At 38.1% G+C, this 15,970-nt stretch overlaps 1 protein-coding gene across 5 annotated transcripts in view; it reads left to right on the top strand.

Annotated features, from left to right (window-relative positions):
* The window catches only part of PANK1 (pantothenate kinase 1), a 40,255-nt gene extending 25,660 nt beyond the window's left edge, over positions 1-14,595 (top strand). For 3 of the 5 annotated variants that reach the window (XM_074908376.1, XM_074908374.1, XM_074908375.1), the window contains exons 4-7: positions 1,763-1,939; positions 2,346-2,469; positions 7,108-7,233; positions 7,876-8,490. In XM_074908376.1, the coding sequence (XP_074764477.1) occupies positions 1,763-1,939; positions 2,346-2,469; positions 7,108-7,233; positions 7,876-7,935 (487 nt within the window). In that variant the 3' untranslated portion in view covers positions 7,936-8,490. Of the gene's footprint in view, positions 1-1,762; positions 1,940-2,345; positions 2,470-7,107; positions 7,234-7,875; positions 8,491-14,487 lie in introns of those variants that run through there. The other 2 variants (XR_012633768.1, XM_074908377.1) reach the window with 2 other exon arrangements.
* The last annotated feature ends 1,375 nt before the right edge of the window (positions 14,596-15,970 follow it).

Genomic DNA, 15,970 nt, shown 5'->3' with positions numbered 1-15,970 from the left:
CTCTTGGTTTTTTTCCTGATTGCACTAGTCTTTGGACTGTGCTGGTAAATTATGGAATGCCAGCATGTAAAGACTAGAAATTATTTGTAGGGTGCAGCTGAGTTGAAATGGTCTCTGGCCTGTGTTCAGTAAGAGACTTAAGTGTGAATGCTCTGTTTAGGAATTCCAGAATGCAGTAGTGTGGATGCAGAATTTTTTTCTCAAGGCCAAAAACCAGCCTGAGGCATGTTTAAGTTTACTCTGTACATGTGGCAACAATCCTTACTTATAGTCAACCACTTTAGTTACAAATGTGTCCATCCAGACAAGTAGTAAAAATACCAATAAATCTATCCCACTTTTTCCTCATACCTGCAAACTACATTGATATACTTCATTTGTAGTAGTCTTGTAATCTTAAAAACAAAACCAAACAAACCACCAAAACAGAAGCCTAAAAAAAACCCTTCCAAAACAACAGCCAGAGAAGCTTTTTGGATTTTCTATAGTCCCTTCCAAAGCTGCATTCTGTTCTTCAGTGCATGGTACCTATTAATAAAGTTTCTCCTGTATACTGCACATGACTGCATATGTGTCTTCTGTTGCCTCACCTAGGGCATATCTTTGCCATAATGGTAGCCATGAGGCATTTTTCTGTATACAGTACAGACGAACAGAAGTTGAATGGATGAGGTATTGCATGTGTATTTTCTTGCAATTCTGGTTGTTTTTCAAGCGTAGCCCTTTTGGCATCTGTAGATGTGCTTCTGATCCTTTCCACTATGAAAGGAAAAACATGACTGCAGTGGGTTGCTGACTTGTTATAGATGAGGAAATCAATAGTCTTGTGGTTGGTGTGCAGAGTTTCCTGCTGTTCAGATACTGAATATATTATTACAGTGCTACTAGATGTGTTCTGAAAAACTTGCCTGCTTATCCAAGAGCACTGACTGAATGGTGTTCCTATCTGACCTGTGCTTTTTTGTGAAGTGCAAGTGCGGTGTCTCACTGATCCTCTTGTTTACAGTGGCTCCAGTCAGTGTGACTGCAATTAGTGCAAATAAGCTAACTTCCTCAAGGGTTAAGAAAGAATGAGGAAGGATGTAGAAGTTAGTAAGTTGAAGTTCATGTCTGTTAAGACTGAAGAGTCCAAAGTAGAATTTTAATTAAATGAGTTAGCAACCTGTTACGCACAATCAAATACACCCTGCTAAATTTATACAGTCAGTAAATATTGTACTTGAGCCTTTGCAAGGTATTAAACTGTCTGCTTCTTGCTCGGAGTTCTTTGGAGGGTTGAGACATTTGGGGCTGATGCTAGCCTTGCTTTGAACAGCAACCTACCAGACTGCTTCCTGCCGCTGGCTAGGGGGACCAGATCTGTCTTGGCTGCCTGCCCCTGCATAGATATTTAGCTTTGATCGCTGTTTATTCTTTACGTGATCTGTTGGCTAATTATTCTTGCACAAGGAAAACTTGCTCGAGTTCTACAAATAGCAAATTGACATCAGTGGTATTGGATTGGACCTTTCAGCTACCCCTTTATTTAGCCTCATTTTTCCTATTTAAATATTAAGGACTTAAGAGTAGTTCAGTTAAAGCCATGCTGGATGACATTTGTGTTAAACAGAAACTCAATTTAGGGTGTCTGTCTTCACTTCTCTGAGGGAGGAGTTGCAAGATACAGTTGGTAGCCACATAGACCATGTTGCAAACAGCAGTCTAAAGAGCAGTGGTAAAAGCTGATTCAAGCTGCTGGGCTGAGGAAACTGTGCTTTTCTAGTCTTGGAGGAGGAACATTCCTGGGCCTGTGCTGTCTGCTGACTGGCTGTGAGACATTTGAAGAAGCACTCGAAATGGCTGCGAAAGGAGACAGCACCAATGTGGATAAGCTGGTGAAAGATATTTATGGAGGAGACTATGAGCGGTTTGGCCTTCAAGGGTCTGCTGTAGCCTCAAGGTATGTGTTAATTGAGTTGGTATTAAGGAGTTCATTGGGAAACTTACTGTTTATGCTAAACTGAGTGTGGAGTGTGGAATCCCTGGACTGTGCACTATGTCCATGTGGAAATGTCACTCTGAATGTATCATGTGGTTAATTCTTATCTCTCACCTACTTCTTGGGGTTTTTTTAAACAGATATAAGCAATGCTTGATGTAGTTTGCTTCCATTTAAATTGTGGTTATTTTAGAAGAAGTATTTGCTCATTTTTCTGTCTTTCCAATGAGATCCCTTTTCCCATTTCAAATCTGTCTCAAATCAATGGATATCAAATCCAAGCAAAGCTTATTAAATGATGGAATTTCTAAGGGCTTTTAGCACTCCTAAATAACTTGTATTAAAAGGAATAATCTTCCCCACACAGCTTTGGTCATATGATGAGTAAAGAAAAGAGGGATTCCATCAGTAAAGAGGACTTGGCCAGAGCTACTTTGGTCACCATCACCAACAACATAGGTTCTATTGCTCGCATGTGTGCATTGAATGAGGTAAGATAGCATATTTACTATGAGCTTAAAAGCTTTAGAAACAGCATAGTAAAATTTTCAGAATTCAGAAAAGTGCTAATTGCTGATATAGCAGGTGTGTAACTGGCCTTGGTAAAGATGCATATATTTAATGTGCTGTCCCAACTCTCATGATTTGTGTTATGTGTATGCTTTGATGCGAAGAGTAACATACTTTGAGCTTCAAAGGTAGGGAAGAGGGGAGAAAAGTTAACTGTAAAGATTGTCTTGAACTGTTGATGCCTAGAGCCGTTCAGTTGTTCTCCAGCTGCAATACATAGATATTAACACCTTTGTAATCCAAACTAATACTCTCGATTATCTTGTAGTTATTAACAGATCTTACTATACTAGACAGGTTGTTTTTTTTTTTTTAAAGAGAATTTTGCTTGGCTTGTTTCCATAGCATGGTGGGTTTGAATTGTGTTTTGTGTTAAATATTTTGATAGATATAAGATCCATTATATTGGGTCAGCAGGAAGAAAAATGTAGTTCATTATCCTACCTCAAACTATCAGATGCTTGTTATGTTCTTTTCTTTGATATGATAACTCTGGATGGATTGTTCCATTCATACACCTTTCCAGCTTCCAGCAGTTTAGAAAAAAACCAAAACCAAACCAACTGAAAAAAACATTTAGGCACTTGGTTTGAACTGTAAATGGCATCATTTAATGTTATGTGATAACTAATCTTTTATCTGCTGTCGGTGAATTTATCTTTAATACATAGGTATCTCTAGCTCCACAGCGTTCTATAATTAGCAGAAAGTGCCTCTTATTTTTTTTTAAATGAACAACACACCCAGCCCAATAAAACCCCAGGAAAATAAAACCAAGAAGCTCACCAAGCTACCATCTGATTACTTTATTGGGTCTTAGCAAATAATTAATCACTGGTGCTTTTGGTGGGTTTTAATAAACCTTTACCACATCTCCCTCTTGGTATTTCCAAGACAGGAAGTCCTAACACTTGGTGTCCTCTCCTATAGAGACACTGTGTGTCTCTCTTCTACTGCTTCATTTTGGTTTTTTAATCGTTTATAAATCTGTTTTTGAGCTCAAATGATCAGATCTTCATGCAGTATTCACAGTCTGGTTGCACAATGAGTTTATGTGATGGCATATAGATGAATTTTGTGTTCTGATGTCCTTACTGACAGTTATTACTATTTTATTTTTGTGAGGATGGACCTCACTTTTAAGAAACAATCCGCACTCCCTCTGCAGTCTTTCTTGAGTGATGGTGGTTAATTTGGAGCATATCATTGTGTCTGAATACTGATGTCTCTCTGTCTCTTCCCTCTTCCATTTGTGTCATTTCACTTTTTTAACTTCATCTGTCATTTTGTTCCTTAGTCACTAGGTGTAAGTCTCATCAGTGTTGCTATGCTGTTCATTTTTTATTTTGACTCTCCTGAATAACTTTATGCCAATAAATGTTAGGTTTGTTGCTAATATTCTATAGAGCACATTTCAAATATGTTGAACGGCACAAGTCTTAGTGTATGCCCCCATCAAATGTCACAGATTACATCCCTTCATGAAAAGTGGTTACAGACTTCTGTTTTTGGCAGTTTCACTCTTTCAGTCAGGATGATTCTCTTTCAGTGTTCTCTTTGCTTTCAGCTTCTTTACAGTGTTGCCTTGTGGCATGGAGTTCAAGCAGCATTGTACAGGGCTATCAAAGCATGGAGAGTTGCAGCAGGGAACCACAAGATGCATTCAGAGGAGGAAATAGGCTAATAATGAAACTAATGTTTCCGAGTCATTGTGAAAAAGTTCCTAAACATCTTTGTTTTGTGGGCAGGCTTACTTAAAAACTAGACATGAACCATAGAATTTTGTGGAGGAATGTGGATTGATGTGTGAAGTATTCTTCATTTCGCAGACAATGTCAAAATACAATTGCTCCAACACTTGAAATAAATTATTCTGTAGCTTCAGAGAATAAAAACTTCATTCAGTAGCTTTACATACTATTAAAAATTCAAACATGTATTTAATTGCAAATAAGCTGTTCTCCAAATAGCTTACTGTTGGGGGGAAAAAAAGTAATGTTATTCTGCTAAATAATCTAGATACCTAAATTGCCTTTAGGAGATACGGCTCTGACTCACTAAGCTTGATGAATGAAATGCCCAAATAAGAACTTAAAAAATAATTAAATATGATATATTCTTTTGTGGAGTTTGTGTATATTAGAGTTATGGTGAAGCTCACTTCTAGATTCTTTGACAAAATCAATTTATGTCCTGAAGTGTGAGTTTTGATAAGGGTTTTTTTTCTGGGGTTGGCTTTTGTTTTGTTTAGTTTTCAATTATTGCAGCTTTAATATTGTGTTGAAAATTACTTGCATATGTGCAGGAAAAAATGAGGCTAGGGAATAAATGAAATATTCTGTCCACAGAACTTCAAAGCAAAGTTTGCTTGCACAAAGTTGGCAGTGGGGTAGAAAAATTCCATAGTCTGGAACCATTTGACTATATGTCATTTGAAACAGTCTGTCTTAGACACAGCAGAACTGCATTAAAGGAAACCAATTTCCCTGGTTTATACTTTTCCTACTAGCAGAGCATGTAAGTTGCATCTGAACAAGGCTGCTTGCAAAAGTATGTGCAGATTTTTTCATTGCATCTTTAATATAGATTCCCCTATTCAATTATATTGGCAAATTTGTGTATACACTATATTGAAGCTGTACTATAGCTTTCTATTGCAGGGTAGGTGACCAATTTAGCAAAACCCCACAGAGTGAAAGAGTGCATGTCTTTTCCAGGATGTTGTAGTTTTGTTAGCTTAAGTAAGCATTTCATCACTATCCCTTCATCAGTTTAGGACTTGCATCTTTCGGCTTTGAATATTTCAGCAGTGAACATTTTAAAAGTAAATTGGCAAGACTCACTTAAGAGATAAAAGTAGCATTTCTTCATTTTCCAACTCCTGAAAAATGCTAAAGCTGTTTTCGTTCAGTTCAAAAATCTAGGAAACTTGACATCTTTAACATAATTTTTTAACCTTGTCAAGGAATGTTGGAAAACAAAACTGATATGAAATTTGCATGTTGATAGACACGCTTTTATTTTAGGAGATATGACAAGTATTTTTAGACTTAAGATTAATTTTCAGTAACTTTTATACTCAGTGTTAGGTACTGCTTGCTTGGATTTCTGCTAACAGTAGCTTTGTGTGTATAGTCAGCAAAAAGGTTGTGAAAATTAAATTCAAATATAGATTCTAATCAATTAGATTATATTGCATTACAGGAAATTAATTAGTTACATATTTGTCCCTCATCAGAAATTACTTCAGAGACAAAACTGCCTTGTCAGAGGACACAAAGTGCTCTTGGCCATGTTTAATAGCAGCCTTTTGAAGTTTGAGAAGTTTTTGGGTTTTGGCCGTAGAAGTTTCTAGGAATGAGTATGGATGCATGCTGATGTGACTGCAGAGTCTAAGGGTATAGATGACTAGAAACCTGAATTATTTAAATAAAGTTTGTCTTGATGTGTTTGGTCTGAGGACAATCAGACATGTAACTCAGTCATCAGAGGCTGAATAAATTAATTATTGTATCTGGATATCAGCACTCTCCAATACTGAGTGAGGATGTTCTCTGTGATATGTCACATGCACAGTACTGGACGTGACAAGACTCTGATCTGTAGCAAAGTAACTGCTGCAGAACCAAGTGTTGGGCTTTATAGAGTTGCGTACAGAGGTTAACACTTGGTAATTCTAGCCTCTATGGACATTTTTGCTCATAATCTTCAGCAGTTTATGTTTCTAGGATTTGGCCTTCTACTGAACTTTCTAGACCAGTTCTAGTGTATGGTGAACATTATATGGTACACCAATTCAAAATGCAAGTGCGATTTTTGTGCATAACAGGCAAAACTGAGCTTGGTGAGATAGTTATGGGCATTGTTTAAGCACCAAAACTGTTGGTTACATGCACTGATGTGCATACAAGTAAGGATAGTATGTGGCTTTCTCATTGATGGCATAGTGGTGATTGTTCAAAACTCTCAAGCTTCTCTATGAAAGCTGAGTTCAAGTGAGCTTCAAAACAAAGGGTGAAATGCATGGTTTCGCTTGCTCTTTAAAAATGGAACCACAGTCCTGATAACAGCTAATGAAACATGCTTCTTCCCATCTCTAATGTAACCCTTCTCAGATATCCTTCAGAGGTTCTTCATCTGGATTTAATAATCATAGTGATCTCTGGGAAGTTGCTTCATTTAACAAGCAGAGGGAAAAGATGTCTTCAGTGCAGCCACGTCATGTACAATTAAAAAAAAAAAAAAACAAACCAAGAAAACACTCATAATCCTGTTCATATTGGGAAGGTCCTGGGCTTTTAAGCAAATACTCACCATCTGTCATATCAGCCTCTCACTTTCTTTGGAATAAAACTATTTTTTTTTTTTTTTTTCCTTCTTGCAACATCTCTACTTAGCAGTCAGGAACTGCAATTATTTTTATGACTCTTCAGTCTGGAGAATTTAAATGTAACCCAAACTTCCCATTTAACTTTATAGTAGAGGCAGAAGTACATGTTGAATGAGGCAAATAATGCAGCTGAATATAATTTTTGCTGGTGTGCATTTCAATTTTACAGAGAATCGACAAGGTGGTATTTGTTGGCAACTTCCTCAGAATTAATATGATTTCTATGAAGGTGCTAGCATACGCTATGGATTATTGGTCCAAGGGACAGCTGAAAGCTCTGTTTTTGGAACATGAGGTAAGGAAATACATGTTGAACTTACTTTTATTTGTAAGTACAAAAATCTTAGGGTTCTTGACTTGGTGAAGTTAAAAGGGAGAATTTCAATGTCATTGCTTAGAAGTGAATGCACAAAGTAAGTTCTGCATAAATATAATTTAAATACAAATTCAGTTGAAAATACCCCTTTTTAACTCCATGACTTGATCACTAATCTCATGGTATGTGCTGCTAAATGTTGCACATCTCTTATTTTTGCTTTCTGACCCTAGTACCAACAGTGTTCATTTGCACGGTCTGATATAATAACCTTAATTAGAATTAATTTTTGTAAGCACAATTTTGAGGTAACTGTCAGATGGTTGTGTTCATAATGGTAACTGTCCTGCCTCAGTACAGCATCATTATAGTGGTTCTCTTAATTTTTTCTTTTTCAAGAATTTTAAAGAACTGTGTAAGATTTCTCCCAGTATAAGGCCTTTTCTTGGACCTAAACAAGATCATGTTAAATTGTAATTTGGATACAGTAAACAGCTGGCACATCATGTCTGATCTTGTAAGAAGGATCTTTTAATCGCCTTAACAAAACTGATGATTTCACATGCTCATGTCTTATTTTGGAATTTGATTGGGTTTGTTTTGCTTTTGCCTTGTTTAAAGGGTTATTTTGGAGCTGTTGGGGCTCTTCTGGAGTTGCTTAAAATGACAGACGATCAGTGATGAAGCTGTCTGAAGAGATTCCTATTGCAGATGCTGCTGGATAAGAGTGAAAGCCACTACAAGGATGGAAATGAAGCCATTATGGTAGTTCTACCTGCTGGATTTGTAAATAATTTAAAATCCTTTTAGCTGATCTTTAACTTCTGGGTTTTGAGCTTATACTTCAGAATTCATACTGGGAATAATGAGAAATTTTTTTTCTGTACACTGTATTTTTTAGGGGAAAAATGTGCAAAGTGGCCAAAATACAGATTTTATGGATTTATTTTAAAAAGTGGATACTGTTTAATGTAGGACCTGTGATATGAGGCATCTGCTTTTCTTCTGGGGTTTACTGATCAGTGTGGTAATTTTAACTTCATTTAGTAATCACTCTAGGAGATTTTTTTATCTTATTTTCATGACGTTTCATGATTTGTTCTTGGTTTCAAATGAAACTACAAAGCTGATGCGTTTTACTGTGAAAACTAGCCATTGATTTTTTGCCTTTCCTTTCCTCATTAGATGAGACACTTTTTTATTTAACACACCCCTGCCCTGCCCCCCTGTGCCACTGCCCCCCGCCGCCCCCCCCCCCCCCCCCCCCCCCAACCCCAAACCAAAAAAACCCAAAAAAACCCAGTTGTACAAGCTTTCTGCGATGGCATGTGTTTCTTGGCAAAACTGCAAGAAAACCTGGCGGGGGCAGGGGGGTTAAGATGGTAACTTTTCAGTAGCTGTGACTTGAAACAGGAACAAACTGCTAACTGGTTTTGCAGGACTAACTTTCCTCTATATTAAAAATTTTAAACAAGATGCAAACTAAAATTTTAATTATTGGCTTGACACTAAAATGAAATCCTGTTTCTGTTGAAAATATCTCTCAATATGAAGATTTCTGTACTACAGATGTTATTTATATGGTACATACTTGGCTTAGATTACAAAGGGAGGAGATTGTTTTCATTTATTTGATGACTTTTCTGTAGTCTGCAGTTTTTAACTCAATCATAATTGAAAACAATGGATAGCTGCATTATTCAAAGCCCAATTTCTAAAATTATAAAAATATTGACTAGTGTATTTTCTGGTTTTAAGCTAATGTTAACTTTCCCTCCAGGACACTAAGATTTGAGAGTTTATTCCAATCTGGTATTTTCTACCTTCTTTTTTCACTTGTGGATGTTTCCAAATTATTTTTTTTCCTGCTGAATTGACACCCCTTTGAAATCTATGTACTTAGTTTGCTGCATAACATGTATAAACTTGCTCAGACACCATGAGGGTTCACAAATCAGAGGCTGAAAAACAGTCCATAAATTATTGTGTCTTGCAAAACTGTATGTGATGTCACATAATATAAAGGGCTCATCAGAGGAACAGTATAAAATTCAGACACATGTTATCCAGTATATTTTTGGAAGGGGGTTTATTTCACTTTTTTAATAGTCATTAATTTCCGTATCTCCCAAATGTTGAAATAAATTAATACTAACTGAAGTGTTAACTTGTCTGATGGAAATAAAGACCACTACTGTTCTGACGGTTTTAATGTATCTGTGGAATTCATTTCTTGAAATCAGTGATGTGAAATACATAACGCTGGTTTGTGACACATGACTAGTTATTTCCATGATGAATCTTTGGCCCTTGGTGGTTTTTTTAAGCTTATTTGATAGATTTTGCTGCACCTAAAGATTAGTTTGTATATTTTATATTTTTTAAGGAAGACTTCAGAATGTTGAGGTAACTGTGCTTCTTATGATAAACAGTAGAGGGAAGCATAACATCAACAATGTAAATATGATTTGCTAAAGCAGTGGAGCTTGGAGCAATTTGTGGGATTGGTTGGTTTGTTTCTGAGAAAGATTCCATCTTTTTCTCCCTGGTCAGTTTTTGAAGGGAATTTGATACAGGAATATCTGTCACGTAGATGTCCTTGCATTCTTAGAATTTATAGTTATGTGAAGGAACAATATAGTGTCAAATAAACAAATATAAAATAACACTTCTTTTGAGATTAAAATCCTCTAGTCCTCAAAAATAAAAAATAACCCTAGCAAGTCATTCAGGAGAATATGTATGGGCTATGCGAGATGCACAAATTGAGGCTGTGTGGTTGAAGAACAAACACACAATTCTCTAGCCCTGATGTTAGTTAGGTTCAGGGATCGTCAAGTGGGTTGATCACAGCAGCTCTAAGAGAAGCACGGAATAAATGTTGAACTTCAAAATGCTGATTTGAAATTTAAAATACTTAATAGGTAAATTGCTGTAGTTTATAAGACTTGAAAAAATACTCTCAAGTATATACTACACAAATGAGTACATTTGGTTTGGAAAAATATTAGCAAACTAAATAAAGTGGAGAGTCACTAAGTAGGAGAAATTAAGAGGAGCCTGGTGTAAGAGGAAGATGACATTGTAAGTTAAATTCTTCCTTTTCTGAGGGAAAGTATTTCTTTGTTACCTTGAAATCTACAGTTGACATTTTTCCTCCTTCCCCACCAGCACCATCACAGGAATCTGCTACTACTGTAATGTGCTTATTTACCTTTAGGCTTTGCCTGCCTTCACTAGTCACAACTTTTGTTTTCCTCCTGTGTACCTCCTCCTTAATTAAGGTAATGGACAAATGACAGTGTGATTGATTCCTAGCACTGTTCCTATATTTTTGCTATAGGGGAGCACTTTGGTGCTCTTCTAAGAGCATTGCTGTTGTCTTGAATTTTTCTGATTGTGTTTTGTATCCAGTTGCTGGCTACAGTCATCTGATGGGAGGGTTCTTTGCCTTGCTTCCTCATCCAGAGGTATTTAAAGAGTCTGAAAACAGTCTTACTTGACTCCATAGATGAACCTCTACTATAACTGGTACAAACTGGAAACTTGAGCAAGTAAAGCTGTGTTGAACATTCAAAGAGTTGTATTGAGAACCTAGAATAACCCAGATTCTTAGATCTTTATTCTGGGAATGGTGAGGGTGAAGGAGCAAACTTCCCTAAGGACGATCAGTGAGTCTGCAGGTTTAGTTTGTATCCAAAGCACTTGTTTTGGTATAAATTGATGAGATCTCTTCACAAACTAGACTGTGTAATCTAGCTTGTCTTTCTGAAACATGGTAAGGTAATTAAGGTTAGTTGGAGCAGAATGAGTGGGATTCCTTGCTCACAGTTGTGATGGCTTGTGCCAAGGCCTGCTTGTTTTAGACTCAAGCATTTGTTCTTGCTGAAACACATGCTACTCTCCTCATTCACTCCCCCTTGCTGAGGAACCCCAATTTTTAATGGTTTTGACAAAAGCAAGTCCCATAGGAAGAAGGGTCTATGCTTTAAAGTAAAGTTTTTGGGCTAAACTACTGGGAAAAAGTTGCTGCAAATGCTGGCTGAACAGTGAAAGACTAAGAGTATTTGCTTGATCAGATTTGATAGGGAAGACTATCATGGGGTACAGTACAAGAATTTGACTTCTAGGACAAGTGGGGTATTTGCAACGCATTCCAACCTCAGCAAAGCTGTCCTGGTGTTTGACTGTTATCAGCACTTATGTTCCTGTTAGACTGTTACAAGATACTTGCAAGTGATTTTTGGCAGGACACAGCAGAATTTTAGAGATGGGAAAACTGTATGGGGTTGAAGTGGTGACAAAATAAACATACATGATTGTTTCCAGTTGGATGAGTTCTTCTACTGCGATCTGTTTATTTTGAAGTACAAGGTGTCTTTGAATTTGGGACTAAATGAAATGCAGGCTATGAAAAAGGCTAAAGGTGTTTTCTGTCTTGTCACCTCTCAGTAACTGGGAGGTAGAGGACATCTAATCTCTGGGATGTCCTGGAAAATAAATGTTTCTTTATACCTTAAAACTGAATACAGTTTCTGATTCTTTAAGCATTACTGGTGCTGATTGGAACTTAACTAGTTGCATGAGTATTAGTGTGTTTGGAGAAAAAGATGTAGGGACTGTGCAGTAAGAGTCTGTTCTTCAAACCTCCCCCTATCAACTCCCCTCCCCCCCCCCCCCCCCCCCCCCCCCCCCCCAAAAAAAAATCCCAACGTAAAAAGCAGAATAAAAATTGTGGTTCAAATTGTAAAAGTTAGGAGAGCTGTCATGTGCCTTGGGAACAGATTCACCTCAAGCAGGAGGAGATACTGGCACTTGGAGAGATGGAAGGGAAATGAGAGAAAAACGGAGGCTCACAAGAGGGGAAGCTACTGAGCCTGGGAAAGGGACGTGGCAGCATCATCCTTAGAGGTTTCTGGAGGTGACACGAACAAAGTGGGAAGGGCATGACAGGGAAGACAATAAACCAGCTCTTTGTTAGTGCAGCCGTTGAGAGAAGGGTAGCACAGGTGTAGAGGTCAGGTTGTTTGACAGAATATGCCAAGGCAGTGTGTTGTCCTAATTCAGAGGTGAAGGAAGGATGCGGGTGGGTGATCGTGACCTAAAGCAGTTAATGGTTACTTAATGGTTACTATTTAGGTCGAGCACCCCGTGTAAAGTACCCAGTGACCTGTGCTGAAGCACATTAGGTCTATCCAGATGCAGATGTGCTCTCTAGTGCAGGCAATACACTAGCCTCAGATATTGCTTGTCTCCGTACATGAGACACAGTAGGGGAGGTACTGGCCTCCGAATGTTGTTGGTTTTTTTGTTATACATCAAAACTAGTTCTATCATATTGGCAGAAACACAGCTCTCTTCTGGCCTTCAGCAATTTGCTCTATTGTGCGCAGCTGTGCAAAGCAGCTGGTTGCAGCAAGGGGTCAGCAGCCTCCTGCAGCTTCCCCGAGGTAAACCCCTAAGCTGCTTACAAATGGCAGGGTGGTGCAGCCAGCGGAGACCCCAGAGCACAGTGCTATGGTCCTGCATATTTTATTTCTAAACACTGTAGATGCAACTGTTAAGTACCACCGAATTAAACGTATGATTTAAGGCAATGAAGGGGGGCAAACAGCCTGAAATGGTGTCATGTAGTACTTAAAACAGCAGTGTGTCATTCTTCAGTGGTTTTGCTTACTTTGTTGTCGTGATCAGGGCACTTCCAGGGTCAAAAGTGTCTTCCCAAGTTGACAACTTCACCGTTTTCCAGCTTTTTGGATGGGTGACCCATCCATCTCTCTGCAAACTTAAAAGTTTGAGCAAATCTGAACGTTGCATCTACTCAAAGCAGAAGCTACCCTTTAACACATGCTATGATGTACCACAGCAGCCTTGGCAATGTGTGTACAGAGTTGAGTTTACCCCTGCTACTGAGATTCTGCTTATGCCCATCTGTGAAGATGTGGCCTCAGCTAACCATGTTACCACTTTCTCACATATGTTAGAATTTTTTTTTTTCCAAGTGGCATACTTTTTTGGTCTAAATTCTTTTGTGAGAAGAACTTTCCCTTGTGAGGGAGTACGTATTCTTAGCTGCCTTGAAAGCATTGAGGAAAAATCAAGAACAACCACTGGTTTGATAATGAAAATAAAGATTGTCACAACAGAGACATCGGTGCTTCAAGCAAGAGGATGGTGTGGCCACTGGTATGTTGAGACTTGGTTGGGGGGTTTTTTGTTGCTCTTCTTTGGGGATTTTTTTTTTTTTGCATTCATATGTGGTAGCCAGTTACACAAAATAAAATAGCTGGTCCCAACTTGTAGGATCTGAGTTCCTATGCTAGGTTGGGTGGAAGTGCCAGTAAGGATGAGGAATTTAATGCCTCAAGCCTGTAGGAAAAAATGTGCTGATCAAAATGTTCTTTCCTGCAAGTTTTTATAATAGTTGAATCAGTTGGGAGACTGCAATCAAAGTATTCTTGTGTTGATCAGTAAATTACTATCAACTGGCAGGTGTAGTACTGTGTTGAGATAATAGTATTTTTGTCTGCTCTACTGAATTTCCCCCTCTGTCCTCCTGCTGGCATCATCCCATCGATACCCTGATTGTCAGCGTACCCTCAGCCCAGCATGCAACTGAGGCAGCACAGCAAATGTGGTCTGTGAACATCTGTTTTGTGAAACGGAGTGGTACAATGTGGGCAAGGCAACTGAAGCTATGAGAAACTTCTCCTCTGAGAAGGTTGCGTAAGCTTCACCTGGAGATTGAAATAACAAATTATTATTGGAATTGATTTGAACAGTGAGAACGCTCTCTTGTATTTGAAAATTATTTTTACTCTTTATATTTTAAAAAAATGAACTGTAAAATAATGCATATTCAAAAAAACTAAACGAATTTTCTGTTTTGAAAGCTGGCTGTCTAAATCACAAAATGTTGAATGTACTTAAAAGAAATTTTTGTTCCTTTTAGCAGAATTATTTTTTGAGCAACCTCACCCCTAGTGTTATTTGAATAAGTAAACAAATACATGCTGTCCCTATGTCCTAAGCATGGAGCATGCTGTTACCCAGCTAGCATTCAGCATATTGCACTTGGCTACAAAAGGCTGTGCACAGAAAAAATCCAGAAATATTTACAAGATAAGCCAAAAACACTCCCAAATTTCCCAGTGTCTTAGTAATTTCTTTTTTTAGCTTAGAAAGTAAGTTTTCTCTTCAAACATAGATGGTTTGATGTCTTCTCTCCAGCAGATTTGCCTGTGCAGTGTAGCAGCTTCCTGTGCATCACTGGTTTGCCATCTTTGAAGAGGGAGGAACAGTGCAAATGAACCTAAAGGTGCTTTCTGACAATGGCTGCAGACTGACCCATAACCCATCTCACACTACAGCTGTTCTTTTAAAGGTAGGACTGTGAAAATATTCAGGAACTGAACTTTCATAATATTCTTCTCTCCCTTGCACCCTTTGCTCTCATCATATGAGAAATTGCATCGAAAAAAAAATAAGCAGAAGAAAAGAGGCACCAACCCCTGAAAATCAATTCACCTTTTATTCATGGGAAGAATCACCAAGGTCAGCTTAGCTTCTGTCAGGAATACTTTTTTTTTTTTTCCAATTTCTGATATTTTTTGCCACTACTAGGAGCTTAATTTTTAAGCTGCCATACAACCTATCTCCCTGTTCTGCTCTCTTACCTGAAAGGGTTATAAAATTTTCTTTGTCAGTTTCCATGAACATCTTGAACATTATGAACGTTATGGGAATTATTTTTGTTTCATTTTGTACACAGTGCTATAAAGTTCTCCGATAGCAATCCTGGAGTTATAAGTGCCTTTATCAGTATAGGAGAAAAAGAGCTGTTACTAATACCACTCTGTGGACTCCACTGACTACTGATACAAAGACATTTCTAGAAGTCTCTTTCTTATATATGGAGATCAGTAGGCTTGGCAATTGAAATCTCTTTATTTAAAAGAGTAAGAGAAGAACTAGCTTTCCTTTTCTAACCTATTTGCCTTGCAGACCTGTTGGAGGAAAGAAAATAATTTAGAGTCAGTTTCCTTTCAGTCCCTGACCTTTCCACTGACCCTGCTGTGGTAGGAAGGTGATGGTATATGACTGGCAACGCAGTGATGGGAACTTATGGCCACAAAAAAAAACCTGAATACACAAACATCAAATAACTGCTTTTAAAAACAAACAAGCAAAATACCTTAATTAGTAAAATATTACATAGGCTTGAGTCAGAAATTATCAATTAAGACACCAGTTTGTCACCAGTCATAAAATTCGCAGCATTAGTCTTACAGCAATTAGATGGTAGATAATACCATTCCATATCTCTTTACTGTTTTAAAATTCATGTCTTGAGCAGGTAAGATTAGGCTCCAAGCCTGTATGCTGACATGTATTCCTCACCCAAGAGTAGTGAAGGGTGCCTCTACCCAGGCCTACCTGAATGCACTTTTGTGTGTGTGCATGTGCAAAAGATGGCCTTTCACTTTGCAGGCCCACGGCCAAATCTCCAGACCTCGTACAGTATCTGGGTGGTTTTTCAGCAGGAAAACCGTGTGAGAAGGTGGGTTGGTCTGTGCTGACCTGCTAACCCTTGAAGAGATGATGCTTCAAACCTTTTCCTACCAAATGCTATCAGCAGCACAAGGAGGGGTCACACACTGATGCGGTTTTTCCCCCTAGATGGCATTGCCATCCTGATTTCAGCCCTTGCCCCTCC

This window comes from Athene noctua, chromosome 5, assembly GCF_965140245.1.
Source record: "Athene noctua chromosome 5, bAthNoc1.hap1.1, whole genome shotgun sequence".
Lineage (NCBI taxonomy): Eukaryota > Metazoa > Chordata > Aves > Strigiformes > Strigidae > Athene > Athene noctua.
The sequence above is the reverse complement of the archived record's forward strand: the minus strand, read 5'-3'. Positions and strand labels throughout refer to the sequence as shown.